The 15,610-nt window shown below is 40.4% G+C and overlaps 1 protein-coding gene across 1 annotated transcript in view; it reads right to left on the bottom strand.

Annotated features, from left to right (window-relative positions):
- LOC146376501 (transmembrane protein 132C) overlaps positions 1 to 13,503 on the bottom strand; it is a 283,608-nt gene extending 270,105 nt beyond the window's left edge. Inside the window, exon 1 of the mRNA XM_084945651.1 lies at positions 12,607 to 13,503. Coding sequence (XP_084801777.1) covers positions 12,607 to 12,688 — 82 coding nt within the window. The 5' untranslated portion in view covers positions 12,689 to 13,503. The remainder of the gene's footprint in view (positions 1 to 12,606) is intronic.
- Positions 13,504 to 15,610: the final 2,107 nt, after the last annotated feature.

The raw sequence follows: 15,610 nt of genomic DNA, 5'->3' as shown, positions 1-15,610 counted from the left end.
CGTTGACATGCCAGCTACAGGCCCACGAGCTGGTGAGGCAGCCTTATGGCATTTGCCATTCTGCATAAAGTGCTATTTACCATTTTATGTGGAGGATGTAAAGGAACAATTCACAGTCATGCAGGAAGAGAGACTGGATAGGCACAGGAGGACAATGCACCTATCAGACATAACTTTCGAAAACATCTATTTAGTGGATTCCCATTAAAAGGTCAAAACAACTCTGTCCCATCAGGGTGTGGACACTGGGTTTCCAGGGATCTCTTGTGGTTTCTAGAACTGGGATGTGTTCAGCAAACGATTTGGGGTTTAGAGGGTTATGCTGTCCTTTTTTGGCAATTTTTTCAGACGCTCAAAGTGAGATCTGGAGAGTTTGGAAGTGAAAGTCTTCGGCTCTTTGTTCTATTATTAAAGATTTTTTAATGGAACATTATCCTAATGTGGGAAACTGATACTGTCGAAGACTGCTGTTGCCACTGGAGGGGGCTTGGTTTGCAACAACGAGGGCTGGTGATACATGTCAACTAACATGTCTGTGAATCACCAGGTTTTCATGAAGAACATTGCAATGCATTTAACAAGATGATTAATGTTATTTAGTTCATCTGTCAGTGACTATGATGTAGCTGATTCAGCTGTTGAACATTCATGCAGTTTCCAAACATTTAAGGATTACGAGGATGTTGTTGCCAACTGGTGCTCTATATCCTAAATGAATTGAGCTAAACACCAGCTAATGGATATGATCCATCTAATCACGGTTTCACAACTATAATTTTCATGCCTTTAATTAAAATTGCAACTTCAAATCACTGCTGTTTAGAATACTTTGGATTACCAGTCACCTCTTGGTCGAGACAAGAAGAGTAAAATGGAATCCAAACGTATTAGCCCAGTTCATATGTTTAAGCTCATTGAATTACCCCTTTAAGCACAAAACAACACACTCTCTCAATCTCTGTCAAACCTGCAGCACAGTACATGGTTTCATACACAAACACACAGCTGAAGATGGCTCTTTTTGGTCTTTTAGTCTCCCCAAGGACAAGAGTAAAACAACAGACAGGCTAATTGATTTCTGTGCCCTCTCTAAAGTGATTGTCATGCTCCACTAACACAATGCACTTGCTTTCTCACTTTCTAGGGTTTTTTTTCCCCACCACATGCAGTTTCAGGTTCAAAATCAATTTGGCTTGGATGAAAGTTTTCAATTTCATTAGCTTTATCAAATAGAGCACTGTTAACAAGCGGCGGTAATAGAAAATCATTTAGGCCAAGCAGCTCACACACTCTCAAAGGACTGGTTAAGAGGTACTCAAAAAGGGAGATATAGAACTGGAGAGGGAGTGAGAAAGGGAACAGGAGAAAAAGAGGGTGACACTAGGGAAAATATTGACAGGAGACAGCGTGAGAAAAAAAAAGTGCGAAAGTGTGAAAAAGAAGGTGGGAGAAAAAGGTGCAGAAAAGGGGAGATGATGTCTAAAACTCAGAAGCAAAAGATGATGTGATGGAGTGAGAAAGATAAGAAATAGAGAACAGTAATGACGGAAAATGCAGTGTAAGAGAGAAAGTAAAAAAGATGAATGTGACAAAGGCAGGAGAAATCTAAGACGGCTTCAGCAAAAGATAGAAAGAAACCAAAAGATAAAATGTTAGAGTGATTGATGACCTTATGGAAATGTTTAAATGAGCAAAAATTGCACTTTAAAGCCTGCGAAGAAACAGAATGCAAAGATGAAAAAGAGCAAGGAAGTCAGGGAAATTTGTCTCTTCCCCTCATGTAAGTATTGCCCCATTAAACTCCTATTATTGCTCCTCAGATGTTTGTCAGAAAATTAATGCCGTGATGAAAGAACATAAATAAACGATTAGCCATCAAAAGACTCGGGCCTGTAGCAGACCACCAGCTAAATACTACCACTTCAGTGAAGGAAAAAGCGATAGGAAATCAATCACTAGAATAAGTAATACAGCAGAGGACTGCAGAGGCGAAGCAGAAATCTGACAAACTGAGAGGAGACTACGAAAGAATGATGGATTTACAGACTGGATGTTGGAAGGAAAGTAAAAGAGAAAAACAAAAATTATTGTACTGCTTCTTGCCTGCCTTATGAAAAAAGTTATTTCTAGAAAAACGTTATTGCTCCCTAAGGTAAATGTTGTTTTAGTAGTGGCACGGTGCTGCAAAAGTGCTGCAAAGAAAAACTACATACAGCTTTCTGATTGAAAGCAGAAACATAGAAGGAATGCAAACATAAAAAACACAGTTAAGGTGTTAATTTCAACACTTTTTCGTTTCAGTTTGCCTTCTAAAGTAGTAGCATGAAGGATTATTCACAGAAGCTTTTAACACAGTATGAAATTTGAAATTAGTAAACATTATAACATAGTCAATAAAATGTCTATTACCTGTCAAATCCAGCCTGTTAATTACTTAAACAATGCTTCATTCAAAAACATGCAGTAAAATAAACTGATAAGCAATCCAGATTATTGACTTGCAATGTTATTTACCATTTGCAAATGCTCCCAGAGAACTCACAGAGACGGTATTGCAAACGGTAAAGCAAAGGCTCTGATGGCAAATGATTTATAACGTAATGTGTCTGTTTGTGTTTCTCTACCTTTTCTTTTCATGAGATCTCAGCAATCCAATCTACGTCACACTTTGGGGGTGCTTTACAAGGGAACCAAGGAATTCCAGCATTGGTTAAAACTTTTTTCTGTTACACTTTCACAACAGTTAGACAGCCAGCTTTTTAACAGGCAAGACAGGCAACAGACGAAGGCCATTAGAGCACTCCCAAGGGTTGAAAAACTTTACTTCGGAGCAATGGCTCAAAATGTGGCAACCACAGCAACCGCAACCCCCTCCCGCTTAAACGACCAATGGATGATCTGCAATGACATCTCAGTGAGAAACCTCTCTGGAGGAGCTCCCTCGATATCAGCCCACTGGAGTTTATGTTATCTTTAGCAGCGATCAGACATCCTGCTATTTATGTTACTAATATAGGGATTATGTCAAAGCAAGCAACTAATTCAAGTCATGTTTTCATTTAATTATTAAAAGGTGATCAGCTAGCATTAGCTACACTTCTTAGGCACATTTGTGGAGTAGATTTTTACAAAGACGCACACACACACAGGACAAACTCTGCACGCCACACATCTGAATCATTGCAGTTAAAAGAACCTAGAATGCCAGTGTACTTCAAGACATACCCAATTTTTCATATCGGGATTGTATTCTACGAGCTGCAGTCAGCGTAATGGAGAAATGAAAGGCTACCTGTTCGGCTGCTCGTATTTATCATACTTTAGCACTTAATTTCCTTCAAAGCCCCAAACACGCATACCCATACAGCACATACCAATAAATTACATTCAATCAAAATTCAATGAGAGAAATGAGAGCTAATGTTAATCCATTGTTAGATTGCTCTGAGTCATTGTGTGTGTCATGGGGATAATGATCAGCCAGCTTCTCTTATGTGCACATTTTCACACTCAGAGTGTGCAGCTAATCAGCCAAGTGAAGCTAATGCAGGGGGAAATGTGTTGCTGATTAGTTCAACCTTAAACCCCAAGACATGACTTCCAGACCTACACTAGTTGTCGCACACATACACACAAACAGACATGCACGCAGGAATGCACACACAAAATTAGTCCAGCTATTCATGGTAATCTGAGGGAAAATGACTTGCTCATTAGCAAGACCCTTAAACCTCTCGACAGGCCTTTGAAACCCATGCCGTCTCATGGTCACAGAGCATACACAGAAATGCAGGCTCACCAAGCACACACTGGCCTCTGCAGAGGAAGTTGGACTATTCAAAACTACTTAGGCTCATTAACTGACTTTCAATAAATGTTGGAGTGGATTCTATTAATAGCAAAAATGTAAACAGAGCAGAATTTACCAATGACGATACAAAGTCCAGAGCTGAATTTACAGAGCGGATGCTTAAAACTTGTGCCAAATAAAATCAATTACATAAGTCCTCAAGATTTGGTGAATGGGTGATGATCTGTATTCTATCAGTACAAAAAATCAGTAGAAAAAAAACCACTTAATGTGTTTTCATTAAACAAATCCTAAATTTTTATTCCTTCTCCAGTTCAATTTAGCAGTATTACTTTCAGCGTTTACCTTCTAAATGTATACACACACACACACACACACACATCTCAGAAGCCAGATTTAAGAGGTCTGGTTCTGATCTTTCCTTTTTTTTTTCCAACTTTCTGAGGGGACAATCAGTAAGTTGTGCAAAGGATTTTAACTTCTCACTCTCTTTTCATTTCCCACACAGCTATTTCCATCAGTGTTTCCTTTGAAATGGTCTGCTGTTTTGTATGAGTCATCACACTGACTGGTTACGCTAGAAAAGAACTACTTTTGATGAAGTGTTTCCCAGCCACATCGGAAGCTAAATGTATTTTAGCTGATTCAAACAGCCACACTGAGGCCAAGAGTGACTTGTTGTGCTGTCACATACTAGCAGTATCATTTACGTATAGGGACAACAGGTGGAACACCTGCATTAGTTGTTTTGCTGTTGATAAAACAGAAATAGATGCATAAAGAAGAAAAGCAATCTTTCTTTCTTGATTTAACTAATGTAATATTGAATACTGGTGTGAGGAAAGGATGCGTCAGAAACTCTTTAACCATCCAATAAGCCCTTCTGAGCTTTAAATTTATTCTTTAAACACACATAAGGTGGAGAATTTTGAAATTATTTTGCTGCAGTGTCAAGTATAGTATCTACATACATATTACATAACTTTGCGTTACGACCCGGCTCAAAAGCCAAAAACATAACTAAGGAGACGAACACAAACAAGGTCACCCTGAGTGGAGTCAGTTTTTAAAAAAAAAAAAAAAAAAAAAAAAGGTTTATTACAAACTATAAACAGAAAACCGACAGGGCTGTGTTCAACATGCCACTGGGCAACCAATTAACTCAATAGGCAAACTCTAAACAACTCTAAACAGGTTAAGCTCAACCATACACCGGGGTAACCCGCAAAGTTCACCACTATGATCAGAGCTGAGCAAGCACGGTTCACAGAGGGAGGCAGAAAGGGCAAGCTGCACAGTCTCCAAAGCAGCCGCCCTGAGTGAAGGATTTCCAGTCTTTTGTAGCGGCAGGTGAGCACGTTCACAGGATTCCCAGGCAGCCAATCGCCTATGTGGGTTGACACAGTGCCATCTGCATGGACAGGGGCTGGCACAAGTCTCCCGCTAGCCAATCGTCTGAGAGTCCTGGCACTCTTGGACTTGCTTGGAGGGAAAAGGGCAGTCTCACTCCCTCCGAGGCCCAGGGCCGTAACACTTTGTTTCAACCATTTTTTTAAATTATAGGACGTTAATGAATGTAAGCCTCGACTTTATTTATACAGCACTAATTCACAACAACAGCCACCTCCAGTTGATGTTTTATTTTAGGATAGAGACAATGCAATATTACAGAAAAAACCCAACAATGTAAAACCCAACGATCAGAATATCCTCTATGAGCAAGCACTTGGCTACAATGGAAAGGACAAACTCCCTTTTAACAAGCAGAAACCTCCAGTAGAACCAGGGTCAGGGAGGGACAGCCATGTGCCACAATTAGTTGGGGGATTAGAGTAAAGAGGAGAAAACACAACACACACTATGGAAGAGAGTAAATGAAAGTTAACATGCAGTGGTGGTATATAATTACATGAGGATTTAAAAAAAGGAAGTAAAAGTAAGAACAAGTTCAGTGCATCTTGGTGTTCCCCAGCAGCCTTATCCAACAGAGGCATAACTAAAGGATGTTCCAGAGTCACACAATTCCTCTCTAACTATACACTTTATCGAAAACAACATTTTCAAGCATAATCTTAAAAGCAGAGTGTGTGTCTGTCTCCCAAAGTTGAACTGAAAGCACTGATCCTGATTGAATTCAAGCAGGTTTGAAGCAAGGGTTTTGTGAAATACAATCAGCAAAACTCTGGCATTACATGAATTTACTTATCATTCACATTAAAATAGACAAGCTACAAAAAAGATAAATATACTAGCAACGAGATTGCACTATACTCTTTCTAACATTAATGCATGAAACTACAAACTAAGAGGCTGTAAATTTAATTATAAATGTACATTGATTCAAATAACTGAAATAACATGCTCTAAGAATTTCCTTCTAAGCTATGACACTAATTAGTCTTAGTAATTTCATCGTTCTCTCTACAGCCTACCAAAGTATGACATCTCTGACACATACACAAATATTAATGTGAAGAGAGATGATACTTGTCATGGTCCGGGTGTGTGCTAGTGTGTCTCCCTCCGAGCCGGCATCTCCACCCCTGGGAGGGGCCTCTGTGTTCTGCTGATTGCTCGCACCTGTGGGTAATGAAGCCGAGGACTCAACCTCTCTTCGCCAGATTCTCAGCTAACCCTAGTTAGTGCAGGCCACCACTGTGATTTCGCACACTCCTTGAAAACTACCTTGTCTCATCATGTGTTTTCTTTCATAGCCACGCACCAAGTTGCCAGACACAAATCTCCGCCGAAGAGCTCCAATCCGGACGCTGGACCTCCTGACAGTCCCACGGGCTGTTCACCCGACTCACCTGCCTGCCTCCCTGCCTCAACGCCAGGAATTTCGGACCACTCACCCCTTCATGCCACTACAGACCAGCCATGGCAAGTACGCAGTACTAAGGAAAATTCAGAACGAATAGCTTGCCCGTATTTCTCCCGAACCATACCTGGACGTCTGTACTCTATTTACAGTGACTCTGACCCTTGCCCCGGACCCAGTTTGACTCTCCCTCCAGCCCAATTCCCGGAACAACCGTTTCCACTGACCAACGACCAGATTGCTTACTTAGCCCAGGCTGCTTAAAACCCCTTTGGTTTAATTGTGGCATTTAGCACTTGTTAAACTCACATTCCAGTTTCCTGATTGTGAACACTTACTGAGAAAATAACCGTTGTCACTGAAACTACTTACGTGCTGTTCGGCGCCCAGCATTTGAGTCCTTTCCCTTTTGAGTCGGCCTCGGCCGTGACAGTGCTTTGAGTTACACTGAGGAAGAAATTGTATTTAAGGTATTTTCTAGTGCTGATCTTGGCAGCGATACTCTATTTGTAATAAGACATTCTGTTGGATCTGTGTACATTAGAGAGAAACTCTAATGACTCCTTTTTGGATATAAAAATGTTTTGTGATGTTTTTTCACATTATTCTTCATATATTGTGTTCTCAAACCCTTTGACCACTTGTATCTCTGAGAAATCAGTCTGTTCTTCTGGTCCTATTAAACAGTTCTCCAAAATTTGAAGTTCAAGAGAACCGGACAGGTAGACAGATACTGTAACCAAGAAGCCTAACGTAAAAACAATGTGCGTCTTATTGTGTGTGGCCGTGTGCGTGTAAGTGATAAGTGTAAATATCTATACCCTTTGCATCCTTCTTGGTGAGATTTGCTGATACAGAATGAAGTGACACAAAAGGTGAATACACTCACAAGGTAAGATCCTATCTCCCTGTCTGTCACTTTCTTCACTAAAGAGAGATGATGCTCTCGAACTCCAACAAATGAAAGATTTTTGTGAAAGGCATAAAGATGAAAACAGGAAAACAAAACAAACCTACACACTTCAGTAACATTCTAGGCTTTGGATAATTAACAAAATATGAATGAACGGTGATAAAATCAGGTTCAAAAAGGAAAAGAAAAATAAGCTTAAAGGGCATCAAGTATTCAAATATTCTTAAGCTTTTCGCTTTTGTTTCATGCTGGAAACATGACAAGACGAATAACACTTGAACCTGCCAGCTGGCAGAAGTCTGTCTATTTTTTGTGTGGTGTTGAATATTGTTAGCCCAATATATTGTAAGAAATATTCACAACTAATAGAAGGTGAAAATAAAATGTAGATAGTAGTGACACGTCTTTGCTGACAACTCAAGGAACAAAACAGTGAATTAATAAAACCTTCACCCGGTATGTCTGAAGTTTCAGCAGCTTCACAAACTGGCATTTGATTAATGTTCAGCCCTACAATCTTTTTTGCTAGTGCAAAAAATATATATATTAAATCCTATGCGTTGTTATATTGACTGATTCTGTACTTTCCGGATGACAGGCAAGTGAACGACACCAGCAGCCCTGCAGTGATTCAGTAAATCTGTAGCATGCAAGACACCTCCAAAAAAAAAAAAGCTCCAAAAAGTTAAACTCATGAATGCTGACAAAAAGGAGGCAGTCAGTGGAGAGTGTCTCGTGTCCACTCCATCGAATACACCCCTTTTTTTGTTTTTCAGTGTCTGTGTGACCTTCTCTGTGCTCTCTCTCTCTCTGTATGTGTGTGCTCTACCCTCTCACTTTCACCACGACAAAAAGGCTATATGAGCATGTGCATATGTGTATGACAGAGAGGCAAAGTGAAAAGCTCAAAGTGAAGTGGCATGATTTTCTAACAATGTGGCGTTTAGAAGTAGCACTCACATCTCACGCTTTCTTTCCCTTCCACATATCCCCTTTTGCTTTCATGAGTAAATGTTACAAGTTCACATTTCCTATCTCTGAAATGCCCCTTGTCTGATTTACAATCTTCTCTGTTGCTTATTTTTCACAGAATAAGCAGCCTCTGTGTGCGGGTGTGTTTGAATGTGCTGTATATGCGTGACAGTGGCTCTGTGTGCACAGCAAAGAGTGATGCGAGTGCGTGCCTGAATGATTCAGTCGGTGAATGAAACCAACAATGAGACACAAAGAACCCAGGGAGTGAAAGCGGCATATAGAAAGGCCAAGGTGAGAAGTCCCGTGACTGTTTTTTTATATGCAAGTGAGGTCTTTACACTGACTGCACACCAAACCATGCAGACTCTGAGTCACTATGGGGATCTTTGGTGTCTTCTGTGACAGACTGGTCCATTCTGTTTCAATGGTTTAAGGTGTAGTTTAGCTTGTGGTTAGGTTGGGGTTAGAATTAAGGCAGTAGAGAATGCTGGGGAATTAGAGTTCCCATAGGGATAGTAAAACAAATGTGTTTGTGCATGTAGGTGTGTGTATGTGTCAGTGATTTTATGTCAGTAATTATTGATGCTCCATATTCCATGAGTAATGGTGCGTAGTGCTGACACTCTGCTACAGGTTAACGGTGTAGCGCGAAACACGCTTAAGCACATGGGGTGAAACACACTGGGCAAAACACACACACATATATATACTGAACAGTGCACCCCCCCCTCCCGTCTTTGACAAATAAAGTACAATCTGCCACATAGCTATTCCAGCGACTAGTGCTGGAAAGGAGCAGTTCACTGTCATTAACGTCTGTGAAACTGTGGAGCGAGACTGATGAGATTTCCTGATTTACACTTTTTAAATGGCCCCAGTCTGGCAATTAGAAACAAGCATATTCCTTCAATACGCATCAAGAGTATAACCCAGGGCCTATGCATATACTGATATTGAAGAGTTTCAAAAAGACCAACTAAAATATTTATAAATATTATTAAATTCTTTTTATTTTTATTGGTGTGATGCTGTTACAAACTCGGTGTAATATTAATTGTGCATTTGTATGATACATTACATCTACAGTAAACTTATTTTAGTACAAATATCAGTCAGTAAGAAATCAAAACCAAATTATAAGGATTTTTTTAAAGGAGTTTTTGATTTGACGTCCCAAACTCATGAACGGTGCATAGGAAGAGTAATTAAAGAAAAAAAAGATTTCTGTTATTTCATAGGAAAGTGGTACTAGGAGTGGAATTTTTTTCTCAGCTCAACTGTTTCAGTTTTACGACAAACAGTTACGACAAACCATAAACTAATTCAGTGAAACTATATGCAAGCGTCAGTCGCTTTTGCAGCTAAATTTTTTAAAAAAACTTCAAACTAAGTACCAAAAAAGAAAATATCAGTCACTGCATGAGAGGGTGTAAGGCTTCTAAACCACCCACCCATGACCTCCTGCTAAGATTACAGACCTGAGACATTACCCCCAGTGACTTTTCAGCCTCTGAATCTTCCAGAACAAACTGTTTGCCTCTGAACTGGCACTTCAGATCCTTGGTGTTTGAACAAACCTACAATGTCATCCTAGAGATGACCTGGATGATGAAATACCACAATGATGTAATTACAGTGAAAGTGAGTGACATGAAAATAGAAATGCCAGTCATAAGGGTGACACAAACGGTAATATATTGGAAGATTGGGGTACAATAAATATCCCTAATTAGGAGGTGATGTGACATGTAATACTTAGAACAAAACAGAAAACTATCTCACATCTGAACAAAATGTCTTTCAAAGTTGTTCATTCTGGGACTGAAGTGAGGAGGTGGAAAATTGTGAAGTATTACAGATTGCAGCTACAGTATGACAGACAGCGGCATACACACAAATGCAGATGACTCAGGGCCTATGTGACTAATGGAGGGCACAGACATACACCTACTGTAAATGCGAGCATAGGCTGACACAGCCAATGTAGCAACAAATGAACAGAGAACACTTGCACCAAGGAACCACTTTGACTGTGTACTGAAACGGCAGAATGCACTGGCAGAAAGAGATAGAGTGAAGGCAAGGTTAATCTTTTGCTTTTTAAACAGCCTTAGGTGTGTTATTACACATTAGAGCCAGATTTCCCCATGTGCCCAATGAAAACTGTTTAACCACAGCCTAGCTGCAGAGGACCTTAACCTGTACAGAGACAGTGAGAGAGAAAGGGAGAGAGGGGGGAGCAATACTGACGACCATCCAAACCAGAAAAGCTGGTACTAAAAAGCAGTCAAAGAGCAATGTGTACAGACAAAAGTCACAGACCGTCCATGTCCCTACACTATTTTGCGTTTCATTCCACTAAGAGAAGAAGTGAGAATGTTACAGGAGAAGAGGGGAGAAATGTTTTAGATAATTTCAGTGTTTGGTTACTCAGCCGTTTTGCGGGACACAGCTGTTTTCCGGCGCGTCGACCCTGCTCGCCATCTCCAGTCCGTGCGCCTTGCGCCGCGAGCACAACGACCACCATGCTCGGGAGCGCACAACGCAGTCACTGTTAACTGCTAAGTGAGCCGTGAGTGATCGGAGCTGATTAAAACACACAGATACGACCGCGCGCACAAACACAGAAGACACTCACAGGAAACGTGATACTAATGCCGATGATTTGTCATTTGTCTTTAAAACCGAGGCGTAAAATCGTGCCCACGCTTTAAATGCAAAATATTCTAAAGCCTCGTTCCGATTGTGCTTCTTGCCTTTTTTCCCTCCTCTGAGTCAGGTGGTGTTACCTGAGCAAAATTAATAATATCTCAGCTCTATTTTACAAGTGCTCTTGAGCACGAGAGTGAAAATCCTTTGCGCACTTCGGGCGCTGTGGATAAGAACCCCCCGATGTGCATTCAGTTGATCTTATAAGACCAGTTAAACTGGAGTGTCGTGGTTTTTATGAGTCAGGTCAGATTTATAAAAAGGGGCTTTTAAGAGTTCTGCAAATAAGTCAGTTATTCACTTAACTGGATAATGGAGATATTAACCGCTCTCTTCTTTCTTAATGTGTCCAATTCCCGACAAAGACAGAATCTTATTATAGCTTCTTTTAACTTCAATTAACATGGGCGAGTAAGGCAATTACTAGTCGTTTTCTCTGTTCGTCGACACTCGAGTACATTTTAAAAGAAGCAAAAGGGTTGATTTTCTTTCCGTTTGAGGGACTTCGTGTCATTAAAAATCCTTTAGATCTTTTTTCTTTTTTTTTTTTTTTAAACAAGGGACAACATCTAGAGCTTGTTTCAAGTGTGCAGCAGAAAATGTTTGCAAACAGTCAGTGCTGATCCCGCCCGCCCCCAGTATAGAAAAGCAAGTATAGTTTTGTCCAGGAAACACTCAGGTCTTTCCTCTCAGAGAACTCAAACTGGCACATCAGCAAGTCAGCAACTAGCCAGGGTTCGCGTGTCTCAGGTGGCACCAGTTAGAATGCATCTGTCATTTGAGCTTGGACTCAATTACTTATTATTCTACACACATGCGCGGATACATGAGGCGTCAAGGTGAATACTGGCTATTCGGTTGTTATTTAGGAGACGAGAAATTGCCTTTTCTGGGAATTTCTAGGCAAGTATCGTGATGTTGCTATAACCCCCTGTCGTTGGTTACCATCTCAGTAAAAAAGCAAAAATGGTGTGAATTACTTTAACTTGGTCCAGTGTGACACTTCTAAGACACTTAAGTTATTATTAACATTGTTTCCTTGCAGGACAGAAAGCTGGGTAACTAAGTTTTGTGTTTGGTTTCACTTCACCTCACTGTTATAGTTCAATTTCTAACCGTCTTCAGGGTATCTACTCGCCCTAGGAAACATTTTAACAAAAAGAGTTCATATAAATACAATTATAATGTATGCATTTGTTGTAAATACTACAAAAAGTTATCAGTTTTGCCTATAATGTCGCATCTCTAAAATGACACCACAAATGAAATATCTAGATAAATAATAGTGAGCGGGAAATTCCGTTTTCCAGTCCAGAACAATGAAATAACAGTAAGTAAAGCTGGCAACAAGTTTTTGTTCGCACTTCCATTTCTTACCTTTCCACAGCAGAAGAAGAAGCAGCGTCTTCCAGAGGCGACACCCCAACGGCGCGCCTCCCTTTCTCCCGATCGTCTCCATCCCTCCAGTCGATAAAAAACCCCGCGACTGTTCGCAATAAGGATTCAAAGGGCAATATTTTAATTTCTATATTTCTTTCTCCTTTTGTTCCCACAGAAAGATTACTATCGCATTGGTGCCATCAATCTCATTTTCACCAAACTGCGCTCCCGCTGTGCTTGACCTAAGACACCGAGCAGATGAGATTTGGAGTAAACTATAAATCCTTCTTCAGTCAGTAATAAAGAGGAACCCCCCAATGGGCAATTCCGGTGCAAGCTGGCTTCTTTTTTAATCCGCCTCCCCAAAAAAACTCTCTCTCCTTCAAGCCAGAACCGATGAATGAATGAAATTCCCCGTAGTGAGCTTTTTTCCACCAGTGCGCTTCTCTGCCTTATTTATCCATACGGGACGGTTAAAGCTGACGGTTAAAGAGCTGTTCTCTTTGCCTTTGTCGCAGTTTTCTTTCTTGCAAAGTTTTTAAAAAATTACCAGAGGGTCACACGAAGTCCCGAAAAAAAAGTGCACTTCACAGTGGACTTTGAAACAGTAAAAAGCAAAGATAACTCTGTCATTTAGGGCTCGCTTAATAAATTAAAATCCAAATTTTGCTCGCTCGGCAGCAGCTCCGTCCACTCTCCTTTCTTTTCCCTCTCTACCTTTCCTCCGACTATCGTCCTCTTGCTGTAAGTGTTGTCTTGTGTGTGCGCGTCTGGGTTCAACTTGAGAGTCTGTGTACACTCGTCCGTGGGATGGAGTGAGGAGAGGACAGAAGAGGAGGTCTGAAGCTTCCACCAGCCGGCAGAGGTAGGAGGAGGAAGAGGAGGAGAAGGGGGGCTAACAGCGACTGGGGCAGAGGAGGGTGAGGGATAAGGGCGGGATTTGGAGATTTGAATGACAGTAAAGTAACCAATCGAGTGTATAGAACTTTATTTAGATTTTTTCTTTTTTTTTTGCCGAATTGTTTTATAAGATCCATCAATATGTTTTTTCCTTACTTTCTTAATACTGGGTCATTGTGGTAAAGAAACAAATACCCACACTGCAACAACAGGAACTCTTTAAGAGGATAGATTTTGCTGCTCTTACAATAATAATGAAAACACGGGAAAAAACTAGCTGCAGGTGATCTACAATAACACATCAGTGCGGAGGAAACAGGTTAAGGATATATCCAAGAGTAATGGAGCTTTTGATGTTAACGAGATTAAGAAAAAAAAGTTTACAATATGAATATGTCCTATAAGAAGAGGCCTATTTCTCCGCGTTGTTTGTGTGTATTGGTCTCAGCGAAGTGCGTGCACAAAGTCTCTCCCTGCATTATTCATACAAAGACACACGCTACACCTGTTCTCTCCGTAATCGATAGAAGACAACTTCGCACGAGCGCCCACCTATACGCACGCACGCGCGCACCGACCACTTTAACTGGCAGCTTGCACAACTGCTGAATGTGATCCATCAAGCACCTTGTGATAAAACTCATTCACTTTATATTGATAGGATCACTCTGTGTGTGTGTGTGTGTGTGTGTGTGTGTGGGGCGGGTGGGACAGAGGGATGAACAAGTGAGAAGAGAAAGAACATTAGGCTCTTCTTTGAGTCCGAGATGATATTTCATATGGCAGCATCCCTGGTTCCCTTTGTCAGCTAAACGTGTAAAAGCTAAAGAGATGACATTGTGACTTATTGAATTGCAAATCAGTCAGGGAGAGGATGGGAGGATTTCCGGAGACGGAGATAGTCCTACGTGAGCCTTACTGCCTCTCTGCCCGTCTATCTGCTTGTCTGTCCAGCGACACGGCAATACGCTAAGAAGGAGCGACAGCCCCCCCTAGTGTCGCATTTAAAGAAGAAAGTCCAAGTGGCAGACCCCGCTGTCCATTCATCATTAACCTGTCTTTAATTAGCAGTGGGCCTACATGTGATTATCACTGAAGAAGCCCTGCTGCTGATGTAAAATATCGCTCTGTCACTTCTGTCTGTTCCTTTCACAGTGCTTACCCATGTGTGCTTCATTGATCCGACATGCTGTTTTTCCACTTGTCCTTTTCCTTGCTCCCTCACTTTAACCAAACACATTTTTCTGGCCTCTCAGTCACAAGGCAGTAACATCCACAGCATTCAAGCAACTGCCAACCCAGCTACATTATAGTGCAGAACTGAATCAGTGCATTTTAAATTATTGTTATAGTGTCAAGTTGTGTTTTTTTTTTTCAGCTAAACTATGCATCTTGGGGCTACAGCTAAAGCAAATAATTAGTTCAGCAAGCATATGGTAGAAACAAGTCATATTTTTTACAATATTAATGTCTGGATACCAGTGAGGCCCCCACTGGTTGTAGAAAGTAAATTTGATACTGATTAATAAATTCAGTTGTGACTAAAAATATATATATATAATTTGGAAAATCTGTCTAAAAAAATCATGCTGTAGAAATAACAAAAGATAGATCATCTTAGTGTGTTCTGATTAAAAAACACAGCCACACAGGGTAATTTGAGAGCAAATAAATACTTTTCTTTTCTCCTTCATTTCAATTGTCACTAATACAAATAAAATCTAGGAAGGGAAGGAAATATTCACTAAAAGGAAGGCATTCATCACCAAGACTGCACTGTAATTATTAAGGGTAATTACTAACTAACTATAATTCAACAGCTGATTGCAAAAACGTGGTACTATAGTAAAACAATGCAACGATTTGCAAACCACCTAAACACTACAATTATTTGTGATATATATATATATATATATATATATATATATATATATATATATATGAGAGAGAGAGAGAGAGAACCATAAGGATGGTTAAAAATTTCCTCATCATTTTAAGAACTCCATTTCTCCGTGTAAAATTACAAACCAGTACAGTAGATGAGTACTAATGACTGTTGTCTTCAGGTTGTTAGGTAGCACTGTACTAGCCTTACCTACTG

The sequence above is a fragment of the Perissodus microlepis genome, chromosome 12 (genome assembly GCF_051167445.1).
Source record: "Perissodus microlepis isolate ML-2025 ecotype Zambia chromosome 12, ASM5116744v1, whole genome shotgun sequence".
Taxonomy (NCBI): domain Eukaryota; kingdom Metazoa; phylum Chordata; class Actinopteri; order Cichliformes; family Cichlidae; genus Perissodus; species Perissodus microlepis.
The sequence above is the reverse complement of the archived record's forward strand: the minus strand, read 5'-3'. Positions and strand labels throughout refer to the sequence as shown.